General features: G+C 41.8%; 1 protein-coding gene across 3 annotated transcripts in view; it reads right to left on the bottom strand.

The window, feature by feature from the left end:
• LOC122550846 (rho guanine nucleotide exchange factor 17-like) overlaps window positions 1-27,956 on the bottom strand; it is a 453,537-nt gene that overhangs the window by 165,897 nt on the left and 259,684 nt on the right. For all 3 annotated transcript variants that reach the window (XM_043692178.1, XM_043692177.1, XM_043692179.1), the window contains exons 2-3: window positions 24,183-24,260; window positions 3,471-3,653 (exon numbers count right to left, since the gene is read on the bottom strand). In XM_043692178.1, coding sequence (XP_043548113.1) covers window positions 3,471-3,653; window positions 24,183-24,260 — 261 coding nt within the window. The remainder of the gene's footprint in view (window positions 1-3,470; window positions 3,654-24,182; window positions 24,261-27,956) is intronic.

Raw genomic sequence — 27,956 nt, 5'->3', positions numbered from 1 at the left:
GGATTTTAATGATTGAGTTCAGGTTCTGTCAATAGGGTTTCTAATATTTTTCATGTTTTTAACTGTATTTCTCTCTCTACAGATACTGTCAACTTGATTTTATTTCCAGAATCCAGAGTTTTTCACTTTGGCTTCCAAAGTATCTTCTGGATTGAACATCACTGTTGGCAATAACACACCAGCTTTAGCCAACCGCAGACAAATACCACAGATATTTATTTGATTCCCTTTCATGAATTTGTTTAGAGCAGGAGAGCTGTATTTAATGAGCTGATTGAATTCTTATAAGACATGAATCCACATTTTTTCCTGTCATTTTCTGTTTCATATTCCATATGTTACCAGGATAGCAGACAGGTGAGTTCCTTCCATTGCTCTACTGGACAGGCCGCCGGGATGGCTCAGTGATTAGATCTGCCTTTCATTACTTCCTCCTTCTTATGGAGAAATGACATACGTCTCCTAACCATTTCACCAAGGTGACAGGGCTGAGGTTAAGATATCAGCAGTGTAAGAGGTTCTGGGCATTAACTTCGAACACATCTTATTCTAGTACTAAGCATGGCTGCTCTAAGACACTGAGCTATTGTTTAACATTTATTCCAGGAGGGGCACTACATCTGCCAGTCCAGCTTCTGTGGGCTAGAGGGCCACCTACATGGTTGAACTGTGTATAAAAGTGAGCTTTGTTCACCTATTAGGAAATACAGATGTGTGCAGGCTGTCAGATAGGAATACAGCTTCTCTCCAGCATTCTTCCAGATGAAGGAAACAAGAACTAGCTTAAGGATGTCCTAAAGCAATTTACAGCCAATTAAGTATTTGAAAGTGCTGTAAAGTAGGAAGCATGGTAGTCAATTTGTGTGCGATTGGCCCCAAACATAGCAATAGCGGAAGAGATAAATACTGTCTTCAAGATATGGTCTTTAAAAAAAGCCTGGCAGAACAAATGCTGCAGTAGTATTTCCCTTGCAATAAACCAATCGCAGGCTAGTCAAACATGGAACAGCATTTCAGGATGACCCAAAGTTTAAAAACCTAAAGAACAATAAATGCCACGAGTTCAGATGTAGATTCAATTAGCAGATCTTGATATCCTGGCCTGACAGCAAAGGAATGGAAGTCTTTCAAACTGAATCTGCTGCCATGCAGCTTCTGCCTGTTTCAATTTATGGTGTTGGCACCAACATTAATCTCAAAACTGGAGACAGTGTTTTGAAGAAAATGATGCAGACCTGTTGCCTTGACAGATACATAAAGAGGTGGTGTTCACCAGTAACTGTAGAGGTAGTCTTGCAGGAGATATATTAATACACACTCTAAAGGCAGAGGCTGTTTCATATCAGCAATGCAGATCACTAGACTGCAAAACTTCCACAGGCATTCTAACTTTCAGAAATAATAAGGCAAACTGAATTTCATTGCTGCAAACTCAAGAAATGTTAATCAGACTGTTCCACCAGGCCCTCAATAGGACCAAAACTTTGTGGTTCCTCCCAGTTTACTGCAATATGAGACCGTAAGACATAGGAGTGGAAGCAAGGCCATTCGGACCATTAAATCCATTCCGCCATTTAATCATGGCTGATGGGCGTTTCAAGACCACTTGGGGGGAAGAGGACAGTGTTTTCACAAATATAACTACCTATCAATTTCACCACTGCTTGCCTCTCTCATCCTTTTATCCCTTGATATCATAATGACATTTGCAATTAAACTGCCTATGTGAACCCAATACACTGGAGTACAACCACAGCTGGGATGAAATTTTACATAGGCATTTTTCAGTATTGCTGCAAACAAAAACACTTTGTTGAAGCTTTTTGGTTTGAACTCATCAGGACAATTTTCGAGAAAACAACATTTGTACTGTATGAAGGGAAAGCGCTGATTGCTTGGCAAGTGGAAACTGATTGGGAGAAACGTTGCCATGCAAGTTGAGAATATTAGATGGTGACTGACAGCCAAAAGCCAATCTTCATTAAATGTTAAAGCAGGGTGCCTGACTCTGATTGGTCATAGCATTGCCCTGAGAAACAAGCTGAAAATGTGATGGTGGAAAAGCGCAGCAGGTCAGGCAGCATCCAGGGAACAGGAGAATCGACGTTTCGGGCATAAGCCCTTCTTCAGGAAGAAGGGCTTATGCCCGAAACGTCGATTCTGCTGTTCCCTGGATGCTGCCTGACCTGCTGCACTTTTCCACCATCACATTTTCAGCTCTGATTTCCAGCATCTGCAGTCCTCACTTTCTCCCCTGAGAAATGAACCAAGGCTGTCACCTATTTTGTTGAGTTGAAACAGGTGCAGTGATGTACAGGTTCATCTTTATTTTGAAAAATGAAATAAACACCCTTCAGAAATATAAACCTTTCAGAGGGAAGAAAAAGAGAAAAGGAAGCCTGAATCTTACTGTGAACATCTTCAGCATTTTCTGTTATTTTCCCTAATCTACAATGCCTCTCAATAAAGATCATTCTCTTCTCTATTTTTCCACATTTATTATCCCCAGTCAGGTCATGAGATAAAGTGCATCTTCCTTGGTAAAAAGGTTTTTTTGCAATACAGAAAAGCAGTTATATTTAATCTAGAATGTTAAAGATTATTAATATGACTGTAGAGTTCAGATAATATCATAATCTTGAACAAAATCACATTGATCCAGTCATGTAAACCAATTCTATTTAATGGTATGCTGCTTTTCAATATGTATTTCACTATTATCAACCTTTTAAGGATAAAATATTATGTTAGAAAAACAGTCTGGTCGAGACAACATAAAAGTTTACAGAATCTCTGGCTAAGTGCAAAAGCTTTTGAAGAATATCAACTTTTTTTGTGGAGAACAGGGGTGTAAGATAAATCATTAGTTAACTATCTGTCCTTTAGGATCAATATTGTTCAGTTGGTGCTTCTGTGGAGCCCTTTTATTTGCATTTAAGGCTCTATAGAAATGTAAGTTGTTTTTGTACTACTACTTTCAAATTTACAATATAAAATGTATTCAAGGCTACCTCTTTATAAAGCTTGTTGAATCTCAGTCTGCTAAGTTTGAAATGCTGACACCAATGTACATCTCACTATATTATGAAGAACACTGGAACTTCACACACACACACCGTTATATTAGGCAAACAGTCTCAGTATGACTGACAACATTATTGATAGATTCCTGTTTTGGGTCAATAGGGTAATGAGTCAAGTTGACCCCTTCATTGAAAAATACTCACTGGGTCTTCAGAGGAGCAAAGCACTTTGATCAAATGATCTGCATGTGTAACATGTCCTGCTCTCCAAGACTGCCCTACAATCAGCTGGACATTGTTCCAGACTTGCTATCTGAAGGAGAAACAGCTGCAGGAATAAAGTAAATGGCATCCAGCCAGGCGGAACCAAGTTCCTTCCATTTCTTTTTCTAGCTCAGCAAAAATCAGTCCTTTACTGGAAGCCATGTAGTTTTGTACAGTACTCACTGTTTCAATCATTAAGTCTCCCACTTTCTGTTTCTCATGCCAGTTCTGGACACATTGATGAGCTTGCTCCAGAAACTTCTCATGGTGCTCCAGGATTTCCGGAATCTGGAAAAACATATCATCTACAAGGGCCAGGTCACAGATACAGGAATTCTCTGGCTGCTTCAGAGGCCTCATGTATCCCTGTCAAAGAGAAATATTAAACCAATTATTCATCAGTGGCAGTAAAGATGATCAGCTATCATTATCTACTGAAACACATTTCTTTGTCATTTTTCCAAACAGCTAATCTGGTGCGGATTGGGAATCCAGCTATGGCCCTCAAGCACTTTTGTCTACAAATACTGAAACACTTTTTTTCATCAAACAATTTTCAGAAAACTTGGAAACGTATTGAAAGTACGTCCACCAATGACAGGCTTATTCGATTCAGGAATGTGCAAGATGCCACAATTGGAGTTGCACCAAGATCTGGTGGAGCTGGAGGGTTGCAGGAGATTGGAAAGGCTTTCTATTTATTTGAGCATGGATGTGGGCATCGCTGACTGGACCAGAATTTATTCCCTGTCTCTAGCTGCCCTTGAAGCGGTGAACTGCCTTCCTGAACCATGGAGTGACCTGTAATCATGGATGAGAAATTTGAAATCAAGACATTGGTAACTGGGAAACCAAAGTATATTCTGGCATGATGAATGCAACCTGGCATATGAACAGACCAGAGAGAAAGTTAGGACTGCAGATGCTGGAGAGTCAAGAGTCAAAAAGTGTGGCGCTGGAAAAGCACAGCAGGCCAAGCAGCATCTGAAGAGCAGGACAGACTAGTTTTTGATAAGCTCAAGCTCACAGAAGCTTTCTCCCAACTTGCACACCTATACTGGCTCAACATTGGGAATACTGTATGCAGTCCATTATAAAAACAAAGTACTGTGGATGCTGGAACTCTGGAACAAACAGAAAATGTTGGAGAAACTCAGCAGGTCTGGCAGCAACTGTAGAGAAAGAAACAGAATTCACTTTTCAATTCTAGCATGACTCCTCATCAGAACTGTTCCAAAGAACAGAACTGTCAACACTGAACAATGTGGTTTGCGATCCACATTATTTCTTTCTTGGCTCAGGATTCAGGGAATTCTTCTGCTGTCCGTGTGGTTAAAGTTTCAGTAACCAGCTGCCTTGGCTGCCTAAACCACTGTTCAAAGCAGAAGGAGCAGGAGGATTAGAGTTAAGATGAAAGATTGAATCCTGGGCCCAACGTTCACACCATGTGTGGCCCAAAGAAGCCACCACTGAAGCTTAAAAATGACTGACCCAGAAACCAGGATGTCAGAAAAAATCTTGACTTGCCAACACTTCTTAGTGACGATACTGACCAGCTGTGAGTTACTGGGTGGTAATCCAATCAAAACCTCCAGGTCATATCATTCATTGGAAACAAAGCCAGAGGTATTGTTTTTACTGAAAACGACATCATTGGCTGAATGTCTCTAACAGCTGCGCAGTATATTTATTTTTAACATACAAATCACCTTGGACACTTGTCACAGCGAGTCACTGGACATGCTTATCCTTTATAACATTTGGGATGTTATCAAGTGTGGCAAGAAAGTTGGAATACTTACAAGAGCCACTACTTGCTTAAAGAACCAATCTGACAGAATCTGCACATTCCTGACTCTTCTGCCCCACTTTGTGGCACGTTTGATGACATTGGAGGAATTAATCAGCTGACAGGTTTCTACACCTCTGGTGAGGCGGCCAGTAGAAAGCTAACCTGGCCTACTGTCAATGGAGGCCCTTAAGTGAGGGTGTAATGAGCTCTTAAGGAACTCACCACACTGCCGCCTGCATTAACAGTCAGGGACAGTCCCCTGTGGGAAATATGACAAGGAAACCCTGGGACATGTTTTATTGCAGGCTCCTGGGGAAGAGAGTTCTTCATTCAAAGGCAGTCAGTTTCCAATCTAGGGGCTCAGCAATGGGGGGGTACCTGTTGGAAGCCCCCACCTACTCTTGTTGTCGACCCTCTCTTCTGACCTATTGCAGGCTCCTGGGGAAGAGATTTCTTCATTCAAAGGCAGTCAGTTTCCAATCTAGGGGCTCAGCAATGGGGGGGGGGGTTACCTGTTGGAAGCCCCCACCTACTCTTGTTGTCGACCCTCTCTTCTGACCATCATTCACCACGTCCTTTCGATTCAAGGTCACGTGGAGATGTGGTGCTGTCCTTCTCTGAACAGTTTCCAATATAATTTCATCCTTCCTTAAATAAGGAGACCAATACAGTTCCCAGCATTGTGGATGTAATCTCACAGAGCCCTGCATAACTTCCATTGTTTTGTATCCAATAAACAATAACATTCTTTAACTTTTCTCATTACTCGCTGTAGGAGAAAATGAGGACTGCAGATGCTGGAGATTAGATTAGATTAGATTAGATTAGATTACAGTGTGGAAACAGGCCCTTCGGCCCAACAAGTCCACACCGACCCGCCGAAGCGAAACCCACCCATACCCCTACATTTACCCCTTACCTAACTCTACGGGCAATTTAGTATGGCCAATTCACCTGACCTGCACATCTTTGGACTGTGGGAGGAAACCGGAGCACCCGGAGGAAACCCACGCAGACACGGGGAGAACGTGCAAACTCCACACAGTCAGTCGCCTGAGGCGGGAATTGAACCCAGGTCTCTGGCGCTGTGAGGCAGCAGTGCTAACCACTGTGCCACCGTGCCGCCCTGAAAATGTGTTGCTGGAAAAGCGCAGCAGGTCAGGCAGCATCCAAGGAGCAGGAGAATCGATGTTTTGGGCATGAGCCCTTCTTCAGGAATCGGGATACCTGAAGAAGGGCTTATGCCCGAAATGTCGATTCTCCTGCTCCTTGGATGCTGCCTGACCTGCTGTGCTTTTCCAGCAACACATTGTCAGCTCATTACTCGCTGTACCTGCATACGAGCCTTCTGGCAATTCATGTACCGGGGCTCCATGATCTCTTTGCATCTCAGAGCTGTGCAATCTCTCACCTTTTGTATAATCTACTTCTCTTCTATTCTTTCTGCCAGGATGGACAATTTCACATTTTCTCTCATGAGACTTCTCTTCTAGATTTTTGCCCACTCACTTCACCTATCTATATCCCTTTGAGTGTATTTATGTCCTCGGCATAATGTACCTTCCAAGTTTTGTTTGAGAGAGTGAGGTGAGTTATCATTTTAACAATTGAGTGAATTGATAGGCCTATCAAAGGACTGTTAAGAGTCAACTATATTTCTGTCGGTCTGGAGTTACATACAGGCCAGACCAGATAAGAATCACAGATTTCTTTTCATTAAGGACATTAATGAACCAGGTGAGATTTCAAGACAATGTTGTGGCTTCATGGTCAGTATCATTGTTGCAGAATGTTTATACCAAACAAATCTAATTAAATGCATTTAATTTTATGAAATGTATTGATGGGATTCCAACTCAAACTTGAGATCATTAGTTATGTAAGATAACCAAAATGGACCGAGTAACGTTAACTCCGCTTTCTCTACACAATGCTGCCAGACCTGCTGAGTTTCTCCAGTAATTTCTGTTTTTGTTGGGTTCTATAGTTACTTTTTCACATGTTGTTGAATTTTGCCATCAATCTTTCCTAAAATGATGGAACCAGAAAGTGATTCACATTCATATGGCCATTTGGCCCACATCTACGCCTGCTGTAAAAGTTACCTCACTGGTTACATTTTAATATCTTTTCACCACAGCTCGACAAATGGTGAAAACTTCTTTTGCAATGTTGAAAACCAATGTAGTATTGAATGACAATATGACTATGACTATGTATACAAGATTGAAAATTGAATTAAACCATATTCAAAGTGTCCCAGCAGATTTCCTCATTAATCAACTATTAATTCCTATTCATGCAGTATACTGCTTCCCTTTAAAGCTTTGTACAATAATTCTTTCGGGAGATTGCAATGTATTCAGAATGTTAAAAAGGGGGAAAAAAAGCTAATTTTCCTTTCATTAAGTGTGCAGAATATTTAATTATCTTCTGCAGCTTCATAGCTTTCTATAGCAACTGATTGTGCTGAGTCTATTTAAATTCATTCCCTTTTCCTAAGTACCTATTCTGGAAATACAACAACCTTTATTGTGTGTGTAGGTAGCACATAAATGAGGTCCTAATTAGAACTTACTGTCTGAGGTCTAATGTTGCACGTACCATATTGAGAGGAGGAAGCATTATTATGACATACAGTGAGTACTTAGGAAATTGTACATAATATAAAACTGTAACTGTGAAAATTATATAAGTTTGCAAACACAAGAAATGAAATAAATATGACTTGGTGGCTCACTAGTTAGCATTGCTGCTTCACAGTGTCAGGGACCTGGGTTTGATTCCACCATTGGCAACTGTGTGGAATATGTATGTTCTCCTCGTATCTATGTAGGTTTCCTCCCACAGTCAAAAGATGTACAGGTTAGGTGAATTAGCCACGGGAAATGCAGGGTTGCAGGAACGGGTGAGTATATGTGGGATGCTCTTTGAAGGCTCAGTGTGGACTCGATGGGCCAAGGGGCCTGCTTCTGTACAGTAGGGATTCTATAATTCTAGTCTATAAGGAGGAATTCTAATTTGCAGTGATACACAATGTGAAAGTAACATCCCATTCCAGAAACAAATAATATTGCAGAAGTATAACTCAAAGCATGTGTGCAGTGGATCATTAGAGCCTCAAATTCCAGGGACAGTTAGACAGAACCTCAAAATATCCTGTCTGCTGCATCCGCCTTGGGAAAACATAACCAAATAATGCGATCTAATGTGTGTTGGGGTTGGACCTACCTTTGGGGAGAAAGTGAGGACTGCAGATGCTGGAGATCAGAGCTGAAAATGTGTTGCTGGAAAAGCGCAGCAGGTCAGGCAGCATCCAAGGAGCAGGAGAATCGACGTTTAGGGCATGAGCCTGAAGAAGTGCTCATGCCCGAAACGTCGATTTTCCTGCTCCTTGGATGCTGCCTGACCTGCTGCGCTTTTCTAGCAACACATTTTCAGCTTGGACCTACCTTTGCCAGAAACACTACCTGCAGCAGCTGCTGCATGCTGAGCTAAACTGGGTAAAAGCCCCACCCATGAATAAATGCAGGTCAGCCTGCTAACTCTGACTCTGACCCCTCACCCCCTCCCTACCCATTTGCCCATGCAATTCAGTTCCATGGCAAACCATGCCAGTCTAGCCACCCTCAGACACTCAAAGGCAACCCATGCTCCTCAGTTTTCCCTTTAGTTCTTAACAGCCCCATGCCAACTGAGTGCCAACTCATGCTCTCCCATCTACTATATTTTGCTCTTGCACCCTATATGGCACGGGCAGATGCCAAGCTCAGGAGCCATGCTGAAACGAAATCAAACTGAGTTCGAAGTATCTTTTCCAGACTTCACTATATCAAAAATAAAACACTCATTCATAAAAGTCCGTTCAACCATTTTAAGTCCAAGTTATGGAACAATCCAGCAGTAATGACATCATAATGATAAAGTCATGTGACTCCAGGTTACTGTACAACTGGATTATTTGAAATTTCAAATAAACCTGTTGAACTATAACCTGGTGTTGGGTGACTTCTGCTTTTGTCCACCCCAGTCCAACACTGGCATTTCAACATCATCTTAACGATAGCACTTAGAGTTATGTTGAGCAACAGCGATTGGAATTGAAAGCACTAGTTCTTTTCAAATGTGTGACATAGCAAGCTTTTGTAAAAATTTAAATAATGTGATGGCGTGACAGACCTTATCCATCTTTAAGAGAATCTACATTTACTGTTTAAAAATGTGGGTCATACACTGCAGGAAGCGAGCCTAATAACCCTGTTGGGTTTGCATTTCCAATGTATGTAAATCACAATCCACCCCTTTACCCCGCCAATGAAACTAGGATCTCGAAGAAATGTGGACTGGACTCCAAGATTCCAATGCAATTTTGACTAAGGTAAAAATCCTGACTTAGGCATTAGCAGTGGCTTTGTTGGTAGCATATTTGTTCCTGTGTCAGATAGTGATGGGTTCAAGTTCCAGCCTAAGACCTGACACATATTCCACTGCTAAAGATGCTGCTGCCCGATGGATGAGGTATCAGAACACAACACTTTATGCCTTCTAGCAAGAACAGAAATGATTCTGCAAAACAATTCTGAAGAAGAGCAGGAAGAGTTATCGCAAGTGTCCTGGTGAATATTTATCACTCACTCAAAGACACTACAACAAACTATCTGGTTGTATTTCAGTGATGTTTGCGGGAGCTAGTTTTGTACAAATTATCAATTACAATCCTACATTAGAACAATTACTTCATTTCAAAGTAAAGCACTCTGTGATACCCTGTGATCACAAAAGGCTTTATGTAAATGTAAAACCTTTTGTTTTGGATAACCATTCTCTTCTCCATCCTCCATATTGCTTTTATACTTTATCTGTGTTAATCCAACCAGTTAAAATTCAGATAATTTACTTGTAATAAAATTTAGAATGAACATGCACCTAATACTGCATTATAAAACATCATGCATTAGGATGTTGTGAAAAACATCATTCTAATTAATTCCCTTTGAATGTGTAAGAGCTAATTTGTTAACAATAAGATGTTGCACTCAGTAAACGAGGTGAGTTATCACTCTGTTTCTGGTGTTGGTTGAAAGCTGAAATTTGGCCAGGATACTGGAAGAACTTCCTTGCTCTTCTTTCAATTGCGCTGTCAGAGGTTTTGGTACATATTCAACTGAACGGGCAGGCAAAGCCTCAGTTTAACGTCTTATCAAAATGACGGCCTCTGAGAATCTCTCACTTCTTCAATACTGTATTTAAGCATCAGTTCTAGTTATAGGATTTCATACACAGTATACAGCAGTGAAACAGGTCGTTCAGCCCAACCACCCCAAAGCAGTATTTGTGCTGCACTCAAACACTTCCCACCTTTCCTGATTTATATCTGCCATCTTCTATTCCCTTCTTCATCAAATGTTAGTCTAGCTTCCCCTTAAATATTCCTGCACTATTTGCTGCAACTACTCCTTGCGATAGTGAATTCCACATTTTCATAACTCTTTGGGTGTAAAGGTTTCTACAGAATTCCTCCTTGGATTCAATGATAACTCGTATTGATGGCTTTTAGTTAAATTTGACTCCATAAGGGAACAAACATTCTCTCTGTATCCACTCCATCAGAAACTTTCAAAAGCTTAGGCCCCCAAGCTTCAGACTCAGGGAGTGTTACCAATTAGTCAAGTTCATCATTCCTCTGATGATTTTGATATTAATGGTATTGTAAAGGGAATGCTGGTGATCTGAGAATATTGTGCAGATTGTGGTTGATTAACCAGATATTATACAGGTATCGGAGTCGAAGAGTGTGGTGCTGGAAAAGCACAGCCAGACAGGCAGCATCCAAGGAGCAGGAGAATCGAAGTTGCGGGCATAAGCCCTTCATCAGGAATGCCTCAATGGCTGTGTTTTTCCAGCACCACACTCTTTGAGTCTGATCTCCAGCATCTGCAGTCCTCACTGTCTCCTAGTTGATTATACAGATATTGCCATAATTGATTAAAGCAAAATACTACAGATGCTGGAAATCTGACACACACAGAGCACACTGGAGAAGCTCTGCACGTCTGGCAGCATCTGGGGAGAGAGAGAAAAACAGAGTTAATGTTTCTTGTTTAGTTTGACTCTTCTCCAAAACTGTTATGAAGAAGCCGTATCAAACTCAAAATGTTAATTCTATTTCTCTCCACAGTGCAACCAGACCTGCTGAGATTCTCTGCATCTACATAGTTGAAATTTAGCAAGGATCTAAATCTGGATTGGAGTAATCAATGTGGGCAGCACGGTGGCTCAGTGGTTAACACTGCTGCCTCACAGCACCAGGGTCCCAGGTTCAATGCCAGCCTTGGGCGACTGTCTGTGTGGAGTTTGCACATTCTCCCTGTGTCTGTGTGCGTTTTCTCCGGGTGCTCCGGTTTCCTCCCCCAGTCCAAAGATGTGCAGGTTAGGTGAACTGGCCATGCTAAATTGCCCATAGATTAGATGTGTTAGTCACAGGGTAATGGGTCTGGGTGGGTTACTCTTCAGAGGGTCGGTGTGGACTTGTTGGCCAAAGGGCCTGTTTCCACACTGTAGGGAATCTAATCTAATCTCTCCAATCTGATTTGGCTGGTTATCCATGGCTTGTTAGCAATGATTTTCCCCTCTCCTCATTTGAATTTTGTCTTCCTCTGAAGTCATTGTTTGGCAACAATTCTAAATGTGGTTTCTAAACAGTGAATGTGAGCTCAATTAACTCTTGGTCCCCATACCTTTTACAATATCAGATTTGTAAATTGACCATCTATTTAATTTTAAGACAAAAAGTAATTGTGAGTGTAATGGATAGAGAATTAATATTTCCACCTGGATACCAGATATGGAAATTATGTTGCCATGGAGGTGTGGTTTGAGAAAGGAATGGCCCACTGGAAGCTAATTGTACAAATAAACATTACATCTTTCCCCTTGTACACCTCTCCTTGCACTTCACTCTGATTCGAACACAGTGAAATTAACTGCCCTTCAGAATTTCACAAAAGCCTCACTGACGGGAAATCCTTTACTAATTCTAACCACCATGTAATTTAAAATGTGAAACCTGACTGTTTCCTTTCCTTCCTCTCCTTCAAACTGAAGGCCGCTGAGATGTGTTGCTATGTCCCACTTGTTGCTGGAGTTAGCCCAGAGTTCAGATCGAAGATGTAACCAGCCTGATCTGTGTGTTAAGGTAGAACATTGAGACCTGTGGCACTCAGAGTCACAGAGTCATAGAGATGTACAGCATGGAAACAGATCCATCGGTCCAACCCGTCCATGCCGACCAGATATCCCAAACCAATCTAGTCCCACCTGCCAGCCCCCGACCCATATCCCTCCATACCCTTCCTATTCATATACCTATCCAAATGCCTCGTAAATGTTGCAATTGCACCAGCCTCCACCACTTCACTGGCAGCTCATTCCATACACGTACCACCCTCTATGTGAAAAAGTTTCCGCTTAGGTCTCTTTTCCATCTTTCCCCTCTCACCCTAAACCTATGCCCTCTAGTTCTGGACTCCTCGACCCCAGGGAAAAGGCTGGCCAGAATTGCACGCAATATTCCAACAGTGGCCTAACCAATGTCCTGTGCAGTCGCAACGTGACCTCCCAACTCCTGCACTCAATACTCTGGCCAATAAAGGAAAGCATACCAAACGCCTTCTTCACTATCCTATCTACCTGCGACTCCACTTTCAAGGAAGCTATGAACCTGCATGCCTCCAGTGTTTTATATTCTGTGTGGGGCTTTGCAATGAAGTTGAACAACCTGCGTCCTACTGAAGTTGTCAGTCCAGTGAGCTCACAATGATAGATAATCTCAGCCTGGAAATGAAAGCAATAACCCATTTATCCATAATTCTTAACTACTGCAACACAATCAATCCTATACATCCATTTTGTATCAAGTTCAGTAGCCTTGAATTAAATGAAGTTCCACTCTGTACAACGCTCCTTTAAACGTCTGATGATTCAAAATGATTTTACTCTGGGTTTTACTTGTGACAAATTCAAATATTCAAACAAGACTTTCGGCATGCTTACCTTCATCGGTTGGGGCATTGAGTATAAAAGTTGGCAAGTCATGTAAAAAAAGTCATAAAGTGTGGCGCTGGAAAAGCACAGCAGGTCAGGCAGCATCCAAGGAGCAGGAGAGTCGATGTTTTGGGCTTAAGCCGTTCATCAGGAATATTCAGGGCTGATGAAGGGCTTATACCGAAATGTCGATTCTCCTGCTCCTCGGATGCTGTCTGACCTGCTGTGCTTTTCCAGCACCACACTTTATGACTTTGACCTTCAGCATCTGCAGTCCTCACTTTCTCCAAGTCATGTATAAAAGTTTAGTCAGGTCACATCTGAAGTATTGCGGGTGGTTTTGGTCACCACACTATAGGAAGGATGTGGAGGTTTTTGAGAGGGTGCAAAAGAGGCTTATCAGGATGTTACCTGGATTGGAGTGTATTTGCTATAAGGAGAGGTTGGCCAAACTTGGATTGCTTCTGCTAGAACGTCGCAGGCTGAGAGGGCAACCTGATAGAAGTATCTAAAATTGTGAGAGGCATGGATGGAGTGGATAGTCAGAGTCTTTCTCCCAGGGAGGAAATATCAAATACTTGGGGGCATAGATTTAAGGTGAGATTGAGGAAGTCTAAAGGAGATATGCAAGGTAAGGTTTATTTACAAAGAGAGTGGTTGATGCCTGGAACTTGCTGCCAAGGGAGGTGGTAAAAGCAGATATGATAACAAATTTTAAGGGGCATTTAGACACACATATGAACAGGCAGGGAATAGCCAGATTTGGACCATGTGCAGGCAGTTGGGATGAGATCAGAATGGCATTATGGTCAGCGTAAACACAGAGGTTGATTGGTCTGTACCTGTGCTGTACTGTTCTATACTCTATGATAAGGTCCCTCATAGTAGGGTGGTCCAGAAAGTTATTTACTCTCTAAAGATGCCAATATAGTTAGCATACTAACTGTTAAATATTGGTGTTGTATTTGGTGGAGGTATGCTGACAATCGATAAACTGTTAGTTTCTAAAGCTCCAAGGTGTTAAGAATGTCAGGTTTGTAAATGTTTATATTTTAACTGTCTATTTAGTTCTAAAAGAGAATAGAACGAGGTGTATAATAGATAGCTAACTAATACTTTTACATGGATGCAAGATCTATGTAAAACAGGTTGACATTTGAGATGGGGTTTGAGAGGAAAGAGTATGTTGGAAGTCAATTCATTGATTGATTAAAATGCTTTCCCAAAGACTCCTCCGATAGTCACAGACCAGTCAATCTACCAGGATCTGTGAAAAGGAAACAGAGCACCAAGAGGCAGCAAGTCTGGTTCACTGCACAGAAGTGCAGTTGGGAAGAAAATAGTCACTTTGAAAAACTTAAATTCCTGAGGGTTTACAACATGACTGACAGACTCACCTAGCTTGAGCTAAAGAGAGCATCTCTTGGAAAACCCACAGAGAGCATCTCTTGGAGCTAAAAGTTGCTGTGAGTTTGTTGGAAGAGAACTGAACTGAGGGATAGGATGAAGCACAGCTATAACAAAAGGATTTTTATTTACCTTGAAAATAATGGAGAAAGCTTTCTGCATTTAAAACGTAAGTTGACTACAATAACGGTGTTAAGTTGATATTACTTTTGCTTTGTTTATTACAGTAGATGTCTTAATATGCCATCTTGTTCTGACCCTTTCCAGCTATTCATTGAAAGTTTGGATTTCCTTTTAAAGGTTATCACTCTTTATGGTAATTGAAGCACAGTACTCCAGGTCATCCCTGCTCTTTCACTCAAATACCCTTGTCATGAAAGCCAACAGACCATTTGCCTTCTTTACTTGCATGCTGACTTTCAGCAACTGGTGTCCAAGGACACCATTGCTGTGCTTCTCCTTCCCCTGTGGGAACATCGAAGACTGACAGTGTAATTTCGGAGTGAGGGATCGCCCATTTAGGACAGAGATGAGAAGGAATTTCTTCTCTCAGAGGTTGTGAATCTGCAGAATTATTTTCCTCAAAGGGCTATAGAAGCTGGGTTGTTAAATATATTCAAGGCTGAGATAGACAATTTTTAAATAAGTAATGGAATCAAGGGTGACAGGAAAAAGGCAGCCAAGAGGAGTTGAGGATTATCGGATCAATCACCATTTCACTGAATGGTGGAGGAGGCTTGATGGGGTAAATGGCCTAGATTCCTCTACAGGGTGGAAAGAGACCCTTTGGCCCAATAAGTCCACACCGACCCTCTGAAGACTAACCCACCCAGACCATTTCCCTCTGACTAATGCACCTAAAACTATGGGTAATTTAGCATGGCCAATTTCCCTGGCCTTCACATCTTCGGATTGTGGGAGGAAACCAGAGCACCCGCAGGAAACCCATGCAGACACAGGGAGAACGTGCAAACTTCACACAGGCAGTCGCCCGAGGCTGGAATCGAACCTGGGTCTCTGGCACTGTGAGGCAGCAGTACTAACCACTGAGCCACTGTCTACTTCTGCTCTTGTGTCTTATAGTTTTTCTCCACCACCCTTAATACCCTTATCTCACAAAATGTATCACTCTCCATTTAAAATTTACAACAGACCTAGCCTCATCAACTTTCTGGAATAAGAATTCAGATTTCCTCTACACTTTGCCTCAATATGTACTTTCTGACATCACCCATTTAAATCTATGCCCTTGAATCTCCCAACAAGGAAAACAGTTTCTCCATTTCTGCCCTAACAAAACATTTCAATCATTTCAAACTCTGGTTTTTAGTTCTGATGCTTTTCGGGTGAATCTGCTCATCAATTCAACAAAAACAGGAGTTGAAGGCATAAATACAATTTGATCTGTATTAATATGGAACTGAGCAAATGAATAACTGCAGTGTAAGTGTTAGAGTACTGATCTCTTCGCTAAACTTGCTGAGCTGTGGTTCTCAGAATTGTCTCTCCTTCAAAGAACAAAACAAAGAACAAAGAAAATGTACAGCCCAGGAACAGGCCCTTCGGCCCTCCAAGCCTGAGCCGATCCAAATCTACTGTCTAAACCTGTTGCCCAATTCCTAAGCATCTGTATCCCTATGCTCCCCACCTACTCATGCATCTGTCCAGACGCATCTTAAATGAATCTACCGTGCCTGCCTCTACTACCTCTGCTGGCAACACGTTCCAGACATCCACCACCCTTTGTGTAAAGTATCCCCCTTTTCACCTATCACCTTGAAAGCGTGACCTCTTGTTATTGAATCCTTCACCCGAGGGAAAAAGCTTATCTCTATCTACCCTGTCTACTCCATTCATGATTTTGTAGATCCCAATCAGGTCCCCCCTCAATCTCCTTTTTTCTAATGAAAACAAACCTAACCTACTCAACCTCTCTTCATAGTTAGCATGTTCCATACCAGGCAACATCCTCGTAAACCTTCTCTGCACCCTCTCCAAAGCGTCCACATTCTTTTCGTAATGTGGCGACGAGAAATGTACACAGTACTCTAAATGCGGCCAAACCAATGTCGTGTACAATTTTAACATGACTTGCAGCTCTTATACTCAATACCCCGTCTGATGAAGGCAAGCAGACCATATGCCCCCTTGACCACTCTATCCACCCGTGCAGCAACTTTCAGGGTACAATGGACCTGCACTCCCAGATCTCTCTGCTCATCAACCTTTCCCAAGGCCCTTCCGTTCACTGTATAATTCACTCTAGAATGAGATTGCCAAAATGCATCACCTCACATTTGTCTGGATTGAACGCCATCTGCCACTTCTCCGCCCAACTTTCCAATCTGTCTATATTCTCCTGTATTATTTGACAGTTCCTTATGCTTTCTGCTACTCTACTAATCTTCGTGTCACCTGCAAACTTGCTGATCATATCAGCAGTGCCCTCTTCCAGATCATTTATATATATCACAAACAACAGTGGCCCCAGCACTGATCCCTGTGGAACACCACTGGTCACCTTTCTCCATTTTGAGAAACTCCCTTCAACTACTACTCTCTGTCTCCTGTTGCTCAACCAGTTCTTTATCCACCTAGCTATAACACCCTGCACACCATGTGACTTCACTTTCTCTATTAGTTTACCACAGGGAACCTTATCAAATGCCTTATTAAAGTCCATGTATATGACATCAACTGGATCACTTATAGTCATAGAGTCATAGAGATGTACAGCATGGAAACAGACCCTTCGGTCCAACCCGTCCATGCCGACTAGATATCCCAACCCAATCTAGTACACCTCCCAGCACCCGGCCCATATCCCTCCAAACCCTTCCTATTCATATACCCATTCAAATGCCTCTTAAATGTTGCAATTGTATCAGTCTCTACCACATCCTCTGGCAGCTCATTCCATACATGTACCACCCTCTGCATGAAAAGGTTGCCCCTTAGGTCTTTTTTATATCTTTCCCCTCTCACCCTAAACCCTTTCAAGTTTCACAACATCTTTCTAGTAGGAAGGAGACCAGAATTACATGCAATATTTCAACAGTGGCCTAACCAATGTCCTGTACAGCCGCAACATGACCTCCCAACTCCTGTACTCAATACTCTGACCAATAAAGGAAAGCATACCAAATGCCTTCTTCACTATCCTATCTACCTGCGACTCCACTTTCAAGGAGCTATGAACCTGCACTCCAAGGTCTCTTTGTTCAGCAACACTCCCTAGGACCTTACCATTAAGTGTATAAGTCCTGCTAAGATTTGCTTTCCTAAAATGCAGCACCTCACATTTATCTGAATTAAACTCCATCTGCCACTTCTCAGCCCGTTGGCCCATCTGGTCCAGATCCTGTTGTAATCTGAGGTAACCCTCTTCGCTGTCCACTCTACCTCCAATTTTGGTGTCATCTGCAAACTTACTAACTGTACCTCTTATGCTCGCATCCAAATCATTTATGTAAATGACAAAGTAGAGGATGGCACCGATCCTTGTGGCACTCCTTGGTCACAGGCTTCCAGTCTGAAAAATAACCCTCCATCACCACCCTCTGTCTTCTACCTTTGAGCCTGTTCTGTATCCAAGTGGCTAGTTCTCTCTGTATTCCATGAGATCGAACCTTGCTAATCAGTCTCCCATTGGGGAACCTTGTCAAAAGCCTTACTGAAGTCCATAGATCACATCTACTGCTCTGCTCTCATCAATCTCCTTTGTTACCTCTTCAAAAAACTCAATCAAGTTTGTCAGACATGATTTCCCAAGCACAAAGCCATGTTGACTGTCCCTAATCAGTCCTTGCCTTTCCAAATACATGTACATCCTGTCCCTCAGGATTCCCTCCAACAACCCGCCCACCACCGAGGTCAGACTCACCAGTCTATAGTTCCCTGGCTTGTCTTTACCACCCTCCTTAAACAGTGGCACCACATTTGCCAACCTCCAGTCTTCCGGCACCTCACCTGTGACAATCGATGATACAAATATCTCAGCATGAGGCACAGCAATCACTTCTCTAGCTTCCCACAGAGTTCTTGGCTACACCTGATCAGGTCCTGGGGATTTATCCACCCTTAACCGTTTCAAGACATCCAACACTTCCTCCTCTGTAATCTGGACATTTTGCAAGATGTCACCATCTATTTCCCTACAGTCTATATCTTCCATATCTTTTTCCACAGTAAATACTGATGCAAAATATTCATTTAGTAAGACCCCCATTTTCTGTGGCTCCACACAAAGGCCGCCTTGCTGATCTTTGAGGGGCCCTATTCACTCCCTAGTTACCCTTTTGTCTTTAATATATTTGTAAAAACCCTTTGGTTTCTCCTTAATTCCATTTGCCAAAGCTATCTCATGTCCCTGTTTTGCCCTCCTGATTTCCCTCTTAAGTATATTCCTACTTCCTTAAATAACTCTATTAAGTTGGTAAGGCACGATCTCCCCCACACAAAACCATGTTGCCTATCACTGATAAGCCCATTCTTTTCTAAATATAAATAAATCCTATACCTCAGTCCCTTCTCCAGCAACTTTCCCACCACTGACGTCAGGCTTACTGGTCTGTAGTTACCCGGAATATCCCTACTACCCTTCTTTTACAGGGGGACAACATTAGCAACCCTCCAGTCCTCCGGCACCTCACCTGTGTTTAGGAATGCCACAAAGATATCTGTCAGGGCCCTAGCTATTTCCTCTCTCGCCTCCCACAGCAACTTGGGATCGATCCAATCCGGTCCTGGGAATCTGTCCACCTTAATAACCTCTAGCCTACCCAACACATCTTCCCTACTTATGTCAATATGATCCAAATTAATCAAACTACTATCTCTAATCTCAACATTCATTATGTCCCTCTCCTTAGTGAACACTGATGCAAAGTAATCATTCAGAATCTCATCCATTGTCTCAGGTTTGACACACAGCCTTCTTTCATTATCTTTTAGTGGATCAATCCTTTCTCTAGTTACCCACTTGCTTCTTATATAAGAATAAAAGGCCTTGGGATTCTCCTTAAATCTCCTCGCTAAAGCTATTTCATGATCCCTTTTAGCCCGCTTGATTCCTTGTTTAAGACTGGTTCTCCTCTTCCAATATTCCTCCAGGGCCTATTCTGCTTTTAGCTGCCTAGACCTTATGTATGCTTCCCTTTTCCTCTTGGCTCGTCGTCCGATTTCTCCTGTCATCCACGGTTCACGAATCTTGCCTTTCCCATCCTTTGCCTTCAACGAGACATGCCTATCCTGCACTATTTTTAACCTATCTTTGAAAGCCTCCCACATATCAAATGTGGACTTCTCTTCAAAAAGCTGTGTCCAATCCACGTTTCCCAGCTCTTGCCTAATTTTGATATAATTGGCCTTGGTCCAGTTTAGCACTCCTCCCTTAGGACCACTCTCACCTTTGTCTATGAATATTCTAAAACTTACAGAATTGTGGTCACTATTCCCAAAGAAATACCCCACCTCAACTTCTACCACCTGCCCTGGCTCATTTCCCAACACTAGATTCCTCATCGGACTATTGACATACTGCTCTAGAAATCTCTCCTGGACGCTTCTTACAAATTCTACCCCATCCAGACGCTAAGTGTATCCCAGTCAATGTTGGGAAAATTAAAGATGCTTCATCAGAATGTGATATGATTCTGCAATTGGACAACATTTGCTGGATAATCCTGAATGGTTGAGGAATTATACTGATAACTAAGTTAGGATCGTTAGTCAGGTTCACAGTGTGTTGCAAATGTACCCACTGAGAGCTACATGAATATACAGAGCTCTGTTTTTTGCAGACAGAATGAACATGTATACACATTGCACCTGACTCAACTCACCAAAATAGGTAACAGCCATTCTCTGGTTCATGTATCAGAGTGTTGTGCTGACCAATTAATGTTTACCAGCCTGGTTTAAAATCTAAACCTTTTCATTAACTGGCAATGAGCATTAACTGGTGTATTCTCCATGATAACATTTCTACCAATTAGTGTCCATTTGCCATCCAATCAGCACTCTCCTCTCACACAGTGTAAATGCCAGTTGTCCCCTTGAATTGGTACTCTTGCATAATATTGAGACGAGTGCAAAATGAAAAATGTCACCAAATGCATCTTTCTTCAGCAATACTCAAAGTGATGAATGTTCTGTGTCATTAAACTTGCATTGGGACCTATGTTCACAGAATAGAATCCTCTCTACAAGTCAGAGTCCATCAATACCAATGATAAACAGTTTCCTGCATTAAAATTCTCAACTTGAAATGATTCCTAATGATATCCCAGGAAGTAAGGAGAGACATTAGACACCACCCTTCTTTTACTGTGTTTGGCTGATTTTATCTGAATGGTGCTGATTATTATAAACCATTTAGGTGCTATCAGTCAAAGAATGGATGATCTAATTGGCCCACAACATGCCTGAGTGCAGAAATACAGTGATTTCTAGGAGCTTATAAATATTGTTAAGCAAGCAGTGACAACCTCCCTGGAGACAGAAGGCTGGTGGGGAGGGCTCAGTTCTGTCATGCTGATACGCAAGAGATAGAATGATTAATGAATGTGTCATTCAGCTACCTGGTGTACTTTAGACCACTCAAGCCATTTTTCTTGGTTTTACAAAGAGGAGTTGAAGGATTTAAAAATTTAAAGATGGTCGGTCGATAAAAGCTGGACAGTTAAGCTCCTAGATTGCTGCAAATAGCTAATCAGGTGTTCTTTTATATAACTCATCAGTCAGTCCTTAGTGCATATACAGGACTCCAGTTCGGCCAGTGTTCACCAGCCAAAACTGACAAGACTGAAATGATGAGGCGCTAAGATGCACCAATCTATCCATCCCAGCTGAAAGTTTGGCTGATAGATCGGTGCTCTGACATCTATAACAACTAGGCTGTCCAATTCCGTAAAAAATATTTAAATCTTTACAACTCTATTTTAAAAATAGGTTTTTTTCATTTTCCTTAATGCCTCTCTGTAGTATTCTCAAAATGCAGGACCAAGGAATCAAACTACTATCAGACATTAACAATAAGACATGGGAAGTGCCCACTTGGTGGTGCTGCGAATGCCAAATTTTCATAATGCATCATTCTGTGCCCCAATCTGACTGAACATCCAGACATGGTTCTTTCATAGTCGCCAGACGTCAGCCCAACAGCACAGGTGCTGCCATATTGATTAGTTGTGGCAAACTTTGCATCAACATAAATTGTTCAGAGATTTTTGTTATTTTCAGTAAAATGTGTTTGAAATAAATTTTTGAGCTGAATGACATTGAATTTAAAGCACAGGAACAGGTCATTCCACTCAGATACTGTGTGTTCACATCAATCTACTCTCATTGTGTTTCATTCAAACCTACTGGCATATGTCTCTCATGAACTTAATATGCTTTCCCTTACATGTCTTTATGCTATTTACCCCAACTACCTCACATTGTCGAAGGTTCCACTGTCCAACCACTCTCTGTTGTTTATCAATAAATACTTAATAGTTATGGCTCGAGTTAGGTCACCCAGGTTTGGGCTTTCTTGCTGGAGGAAACCTTTTCATTCTGTCTACTCTTCAAGCCTTATCATCCTTCCCAGCCTGTTGACCACACCATCCTCTTCCAATGTCTCTCCATCATGGTTCAGAACATTGGAAATGGCTTTGCCTGATTCCACAGCCAGAGAATCAGCTGCAATGCCTTGTCTTCTTGCTCATATCTCATGACCTTTGATGTTTCCTTATCCTTGAACTCCTTATGTTACTCATCTACATTTCAATCATTGTTGACAACATTTGAGAAAGACTTTACGTTCCACATATATATTTGACAATACTCAGCTCTTGAGTCAGAATTCTCACACTGTTTGTCCAACAATGAATGTGGGATGAAGAGAAATTCCTGTATGTGAATATGAGGAAGATTGAAGTCACTATCTTTGGCCCATGGAACAAACTCCATCCTATGGTCATCGATTCCCTCTCTTACCTTGGCAACTGTCTGAAGCTGAACCAGATGGTTTGCAGCCTTATTTACAACAACATGAAGCTCCCACAATTTATCCATCTTCATAACCAAAACTTCTTATTTTAGCATTTTTGCATTGCCCAATTCTGAACCTGCCTCCCCTTCTTTACTGCTGAAGCCTGCACCCATTCCTTTGTTGTCTCTAAGCTTAGCCATCACAATGACCGGTCTGTCTGCTTTCTATCCTTCTTAAACTTTCATGCATCCAAAACACAAATGACTGTATCTTAATTTGCATCAAATAACAATTATTCCCGTACCTAACAACCTACATTGGCTGCTGTTCTGACAATGCACCAACTTTAAAATTTGTCTGTTTATTTTCAAATCCTTCAATGATCTCTATAGCTTCTTTCAGCCACACAAACCTTTGAGATCCTCCAATTCTGGCAAATTGCTCATTCCTGATTTTAATCACTCCACTATTAGCACGATATTCTTTCATTATCCTTGCCCAAATTCTGGAATTCCCTAAAGTTTCCCTGAACTATCAGACCATAAGATGTATGAGCAGATGTAGGCCATTCGGCCTATCAGTTTGCTCCTCCAATCAATCATGCCTGTTTTGTTTCTCAGCTCCACTGTCCTGCCTTTGATCCTCTTACTAATCAAAAACCTAATCTATCTCTGTCTTAAACACACTCAACGACATGGCCTCCACAACCTCCTGTGGAAATGAGGTGCACAGATGCATCACCCTCTGGCTGAAGAAATTTCTCCTCATCTCAGTTCTAAAGGGTCACCCCTTCACTCCGAGGCTGTGCCTCAAGTCCTATTATCTCCTACTTGTGAAAACATTTTCCCCATGTCCCATTCTACCCAGGTGTCTCAGTATTCTGTAAGTTATCAATCAGATCTCCCCTCATCCTTCTACACTCCATCGAGTATAAACCCAGGGTTCTCAACCACTCCCCATATGACAAGCCCTTCACCCCTGGAATCATTCCAGCAAATATCCTCTGGACCCACTCCAAAGCCAGCACATCCTTCCTTAGATACGGGTTCCCAAAACTGCTCACAATATTCCAAACTTTTCCCTCTCTCTTATCTCGCCTCCTTTATTATGCCTTTTAAAAATTAATTCTTCGATCAAACTTCTGATCACTTGCTCTAATATCTCCTTTGGCGTCTCAGTATCAAATACAGGGTGACAACATTCCTGTGAACCACCTTGGGACATACTGAATCATAAATGCAAATGGGTGGTTTTTATTTCAACTTTGAAAGATGATCATTTTCTGCCAATTTGTTTTCATTAATCTGATCCCAGGTACCACTTCACCAACCAGGAACATTTGGTAATAAACAAACAGAATGTGCTGGAGAAACTCAGCAGATCTGCCAGAGAGAAGCAAAGCAAATGTTTCAAGTCCAATGGCTATTCTGTGGAAAATCGGTCTTTTGCATGTCCTCGTCACTAATCTTTAAACAGAGGGAATGCATGAGAGTGTCAAGGTGAAATTAGACCTGTTGTTTTTCTCCCTGACTCTCTTTTCAGGAAGTTCTCTTCCACTTGCTTGAAGGAGCTGAGGTTGGCAGCTAAACTGATCATCCACTCAATAAAACTTAATGTCCAAAATACCATCCATCTCAATTCAGCTTCTCATAAACAAACACACACACAAACCTACCTGTATGAGTGTTCGGAGGGACTCCACATATGACTGTTCTGCATCCAGCAGGGTCATCATCACATGTTTTCTCATATCCTGTGTGAGAGAAGGAAGGATATACTGTGAAGAGTAAAATACTGAACAGCAAGTCAAGATAGTAGCAATCATCCTGCTTTCAATTCAATATGCCCCCATTACACCTTTCTTCATTCCGTGTGGATTGCTTTAACGTCATTCATGTCTTGGATAGGATTACATGGGCACTGTCTTCATTCCTGTGCACGGTCTAAGACAGTGTAAGGACAACACAAGCAAAGTAAGATCCTATGAGTCAATTTTTATGGAGGGATGGGTGCAGACAGGAAAGTGGAGTTGAGGCACAATCAGAGCAGCTAGATTAGATTAGATTAGATTCACTGTGCCACCATGCTGCCCACCACTGTGCCGCCCAGCTGTGATAGTACTGACTGGTGGAACAGGCTTGAGAGGCCAATGTCTAATTCCTACTTCTATTTCTTATGTTCTTCGTAACATAGTTACCAGAGAGCCATCAAGTATGGGAACTTTGCCTGCTTACTCATGTACAAAGGTGCTGTTTTTAATTTGCGATTGCGCTGCTGCTTAGATTAAGGTTTACAAGTCAGACTGGGGGATTAAAGTTGGTCCATGCCTCTTCTCTACAGCTCCACAACACCACAGGCAATAAATGTGTCTTCATCCCACTGGAAAGAAGCCCTGATCTCTTATCTTAATCAAGAAATAAATAGAAATCTGTGTGCACCAAGGGTAGAGAATGGATAATGGATGTAACCGATCAGGAACACGAACACGAACACACACACACACACACACACACACACGCACACCCGTCCTGATCAATTCCATTGTATGGAATTTCAAATTCTACAAAACAATCAGGAAGAATCGACGCCATCATGTCCACCCAAAAACTGTATACCTTTTAAGAATATTTTCAGCACTTACATGAAGTATAGCAATGTCAGTTTGAGATATTATCCTTTCCAACTGCAATGATTGATGCAACTAACATTTGAAGGTATCATCACGAGAATCTAGTTCATGCTTACACATTTAGGCTTATCCGCAATTAGCCAAACTGAATCTGTCCACCATGCTGTTTTATGCCTCAACAAGGTACAATCACACAGTTCAGAGATGCTCAATGGTGAAGTTAAGACTGCAGTACAATACTCATCCAGACTCCTGCAGCACTCCCCAGCATGCAGTCACTTCATAGTTATGTAATTAGATTAGCAGCCCAATTCATTGGGCACAAATCCAACTATGCCAAGTAGATAAAATGAAGGACATAAATCTCGGGACTTATGGACAAGCACCAGAAAAATAACCTAGAAAGCTGACGGATTGTCATAAAATCTCAGCTGCATCATGATGTCCTTCAGAGACAGGAACTTGCCACCTCCAGCTGATTTGGCCTTTATGTGACTCCAGCCCCACACCAATGTGGTTGACCTGTAATGCCCTCAGGGCCATGATGATTAATGCCATCTTGCCAATGTCAGCCTCATCCTAAGCATAAATACAGTAAATTCCTACAGAAAAACAGCACGATAATGCACCTTGAAGCCATTCCAATTTTCCAAATGCTTCCAAACTGTTTGCCTTTCTGGAGACATCATGGCATTTACTTGGCTTCAACAGGTGTTTGCTCACACAGTATAGGAACGGAGTATTGAGGAGTTCAGTGTTTAGAGTACTGAATAGTTGGAATGCTGACAGTTAAATTTGACATTTATTTAAACATTTGCCTGAAAAGTTTTGTTTTTGCTTGAGTAAGAGGTCTAAACCAATAATGCAGAACTAGATGGATAAATTTGAAATTGTCTTCATTGTGAGGAAAAAAAAGCCCACTCTTACTTAGATGGTGATAGTTAAGGAAAGGCTGATTTATAAAGGGACCTGGTGTCCAGTACACCAAACATTGAAAGAAAGCACCCAGTTACAGCAAGCAGTAGGAGAGCTAATGACCTTCATTGCAAGACATTTTGGGTACAGAAGCAAGGAGGTTTTACTGTAGCCATGCAGGGGCTTGGTGAGATCACACTTGGAAAAGTGAAGGCCATTTTGGTTTCCTTTGAATCATTCTGAAGACCTGTTGCACAGATTGAATGCTGGATTGATGTTTCCTCTGGCCAGGGGATCCCGAACAAGGAGATCCAGCTCTCAGGATAGTCGGTCGGTCCCTCTGGACTGAGATGCAGAGAAATATCTTCATTCTGTGGGTGGTGAACCTGTGGAATTCTCTATCACCAAAGACTAGGGAGGGCAAGTCACTATATTTATATATTTAAGAGATGGAAGATCAGCCATAATCGTGTTAAATAGTGAAGCAGGCTCAATGGAGAAAATGGACATCTCTTACTCCTATTTCCTATGTTTCTATGAAATGTTTGTCAATTGTTCCAGGATCATGTCAATTATTTTCAAACAGTCCCAGGTTCTGGCCAGCATGACAGTCACCCTAACATCATGGATGATTAGAATCTAGAACCTTCCATTATCCCCTTTGTCAGCTGATATTCCATGATAATACACAAAATGATCATTAATTAAGCAAGCAGCTAATATTTTACCCTGTAGGGAAGGAAATCCTTCACTGCACTGTCAACACCAGTTTACAGAAAGAAAAGTGAGATCGCCTTTCAGATGAAAGATATCTGAGGAAGAGTCCATGTGTCAGAAAGGAAACATTGATGGGAACATCATGCAGAGTGTCACTGGGAAAGACACAATGCTGTGTGCACCAGAACCAATCAACAATTTGATTCATCTCTAAAGAATTAAATACTGAGTAATTAATCTTGCAGTTGGCTTTAATAGCAAAATAACTACTTCACATAAAAGCAGGTCTGAACAATGAAAGATCATCCAGCATGGAGTAACCCTTCCATACATCAGATTCCATTTATCTCCAATGCACCAATCTGCTGTCAGCAGAAAACACAGTGAAGGTCAAAAGCTCCAGGTGGAAATTGAGACTTTTTTTCATATGTTCCAAATCATATTGTAAATATTCCATAGAGATCATTTTTGTAACTATTACTGCTGAGTCTGTATTGTTAATGTTAAATACTCCAGGAGTAAGCGGAATCAACATTTAGGATATCATCCTTAATATGTTCACTGTGTAGCCTACATGAGTTTTTTTTGTTGTTAAATATTCTTGTAGGGCAGTTTAACTTGTCTAGACATTGTAAGTCTCATTTCCTTCCACACTCCTACTTTAGACCCAATCCTACCTTTCCTGTCTCCATTCTATTTTTACCATTTTTTTTCCATATATCAACTTGGATAGAATGAAGAAAATTAGAAATGGACCCTAGTAATCATCTACAGATTCATTCTAGAAGGAAGTTCAAATCCACTTTCATAGAGTCATAGAGATGTACAGCATGGAAACAGACCCTTTGGTCCAACCCGTCCATGCCGACCAGATATCCCAACCCAATCTAGTACACCTGCCAGCACCCGGGCCCATATCGCTCCAAACCCTTCCTATTCGTATACCCATCTAAATGCCTCGTAAATGTTGCAATTGTACCAGCCTCCACCACTTCCTCTGGCAGCTCATTCCATACACGTACCACCCTCTGCGTGAAAAGGTTGTCCCTTAGGTCTCTTTAATATCTTCCCCTCTCACCCTAAACCTATGCCCTCTAGTTCTGGACTCCCCGACCCCAGGGAAAAGACTTTGTCTGTTTATCCTATCCATGCCCCTCATAATTTTGTAAACCTCTATAAGGTCACCCC

This window comes from Chiloscyllium plagiosum, chromosome 6, assembly GCF_004010195.1.
Source record: "Chiloscyllium plagiosum isolate BGI_BamShark_2017 chromosome 6, ASM401019v2, whole genome shotgun sequence".
Classification (NCBI taxonomy): domain Eukaryota; kingdom Metazoa; phylum Chordata; class Chondrichthyes; order Orectolobiformes; family Hemiscylliidae; genus Chiloscyllium; species Chiloscyllium plagiosum.
The sequence above is the reverse complement of the archived record's forward strand: the minus strand, read 5'-3'. Positions and strand labels throughout refer to the sequence as shown.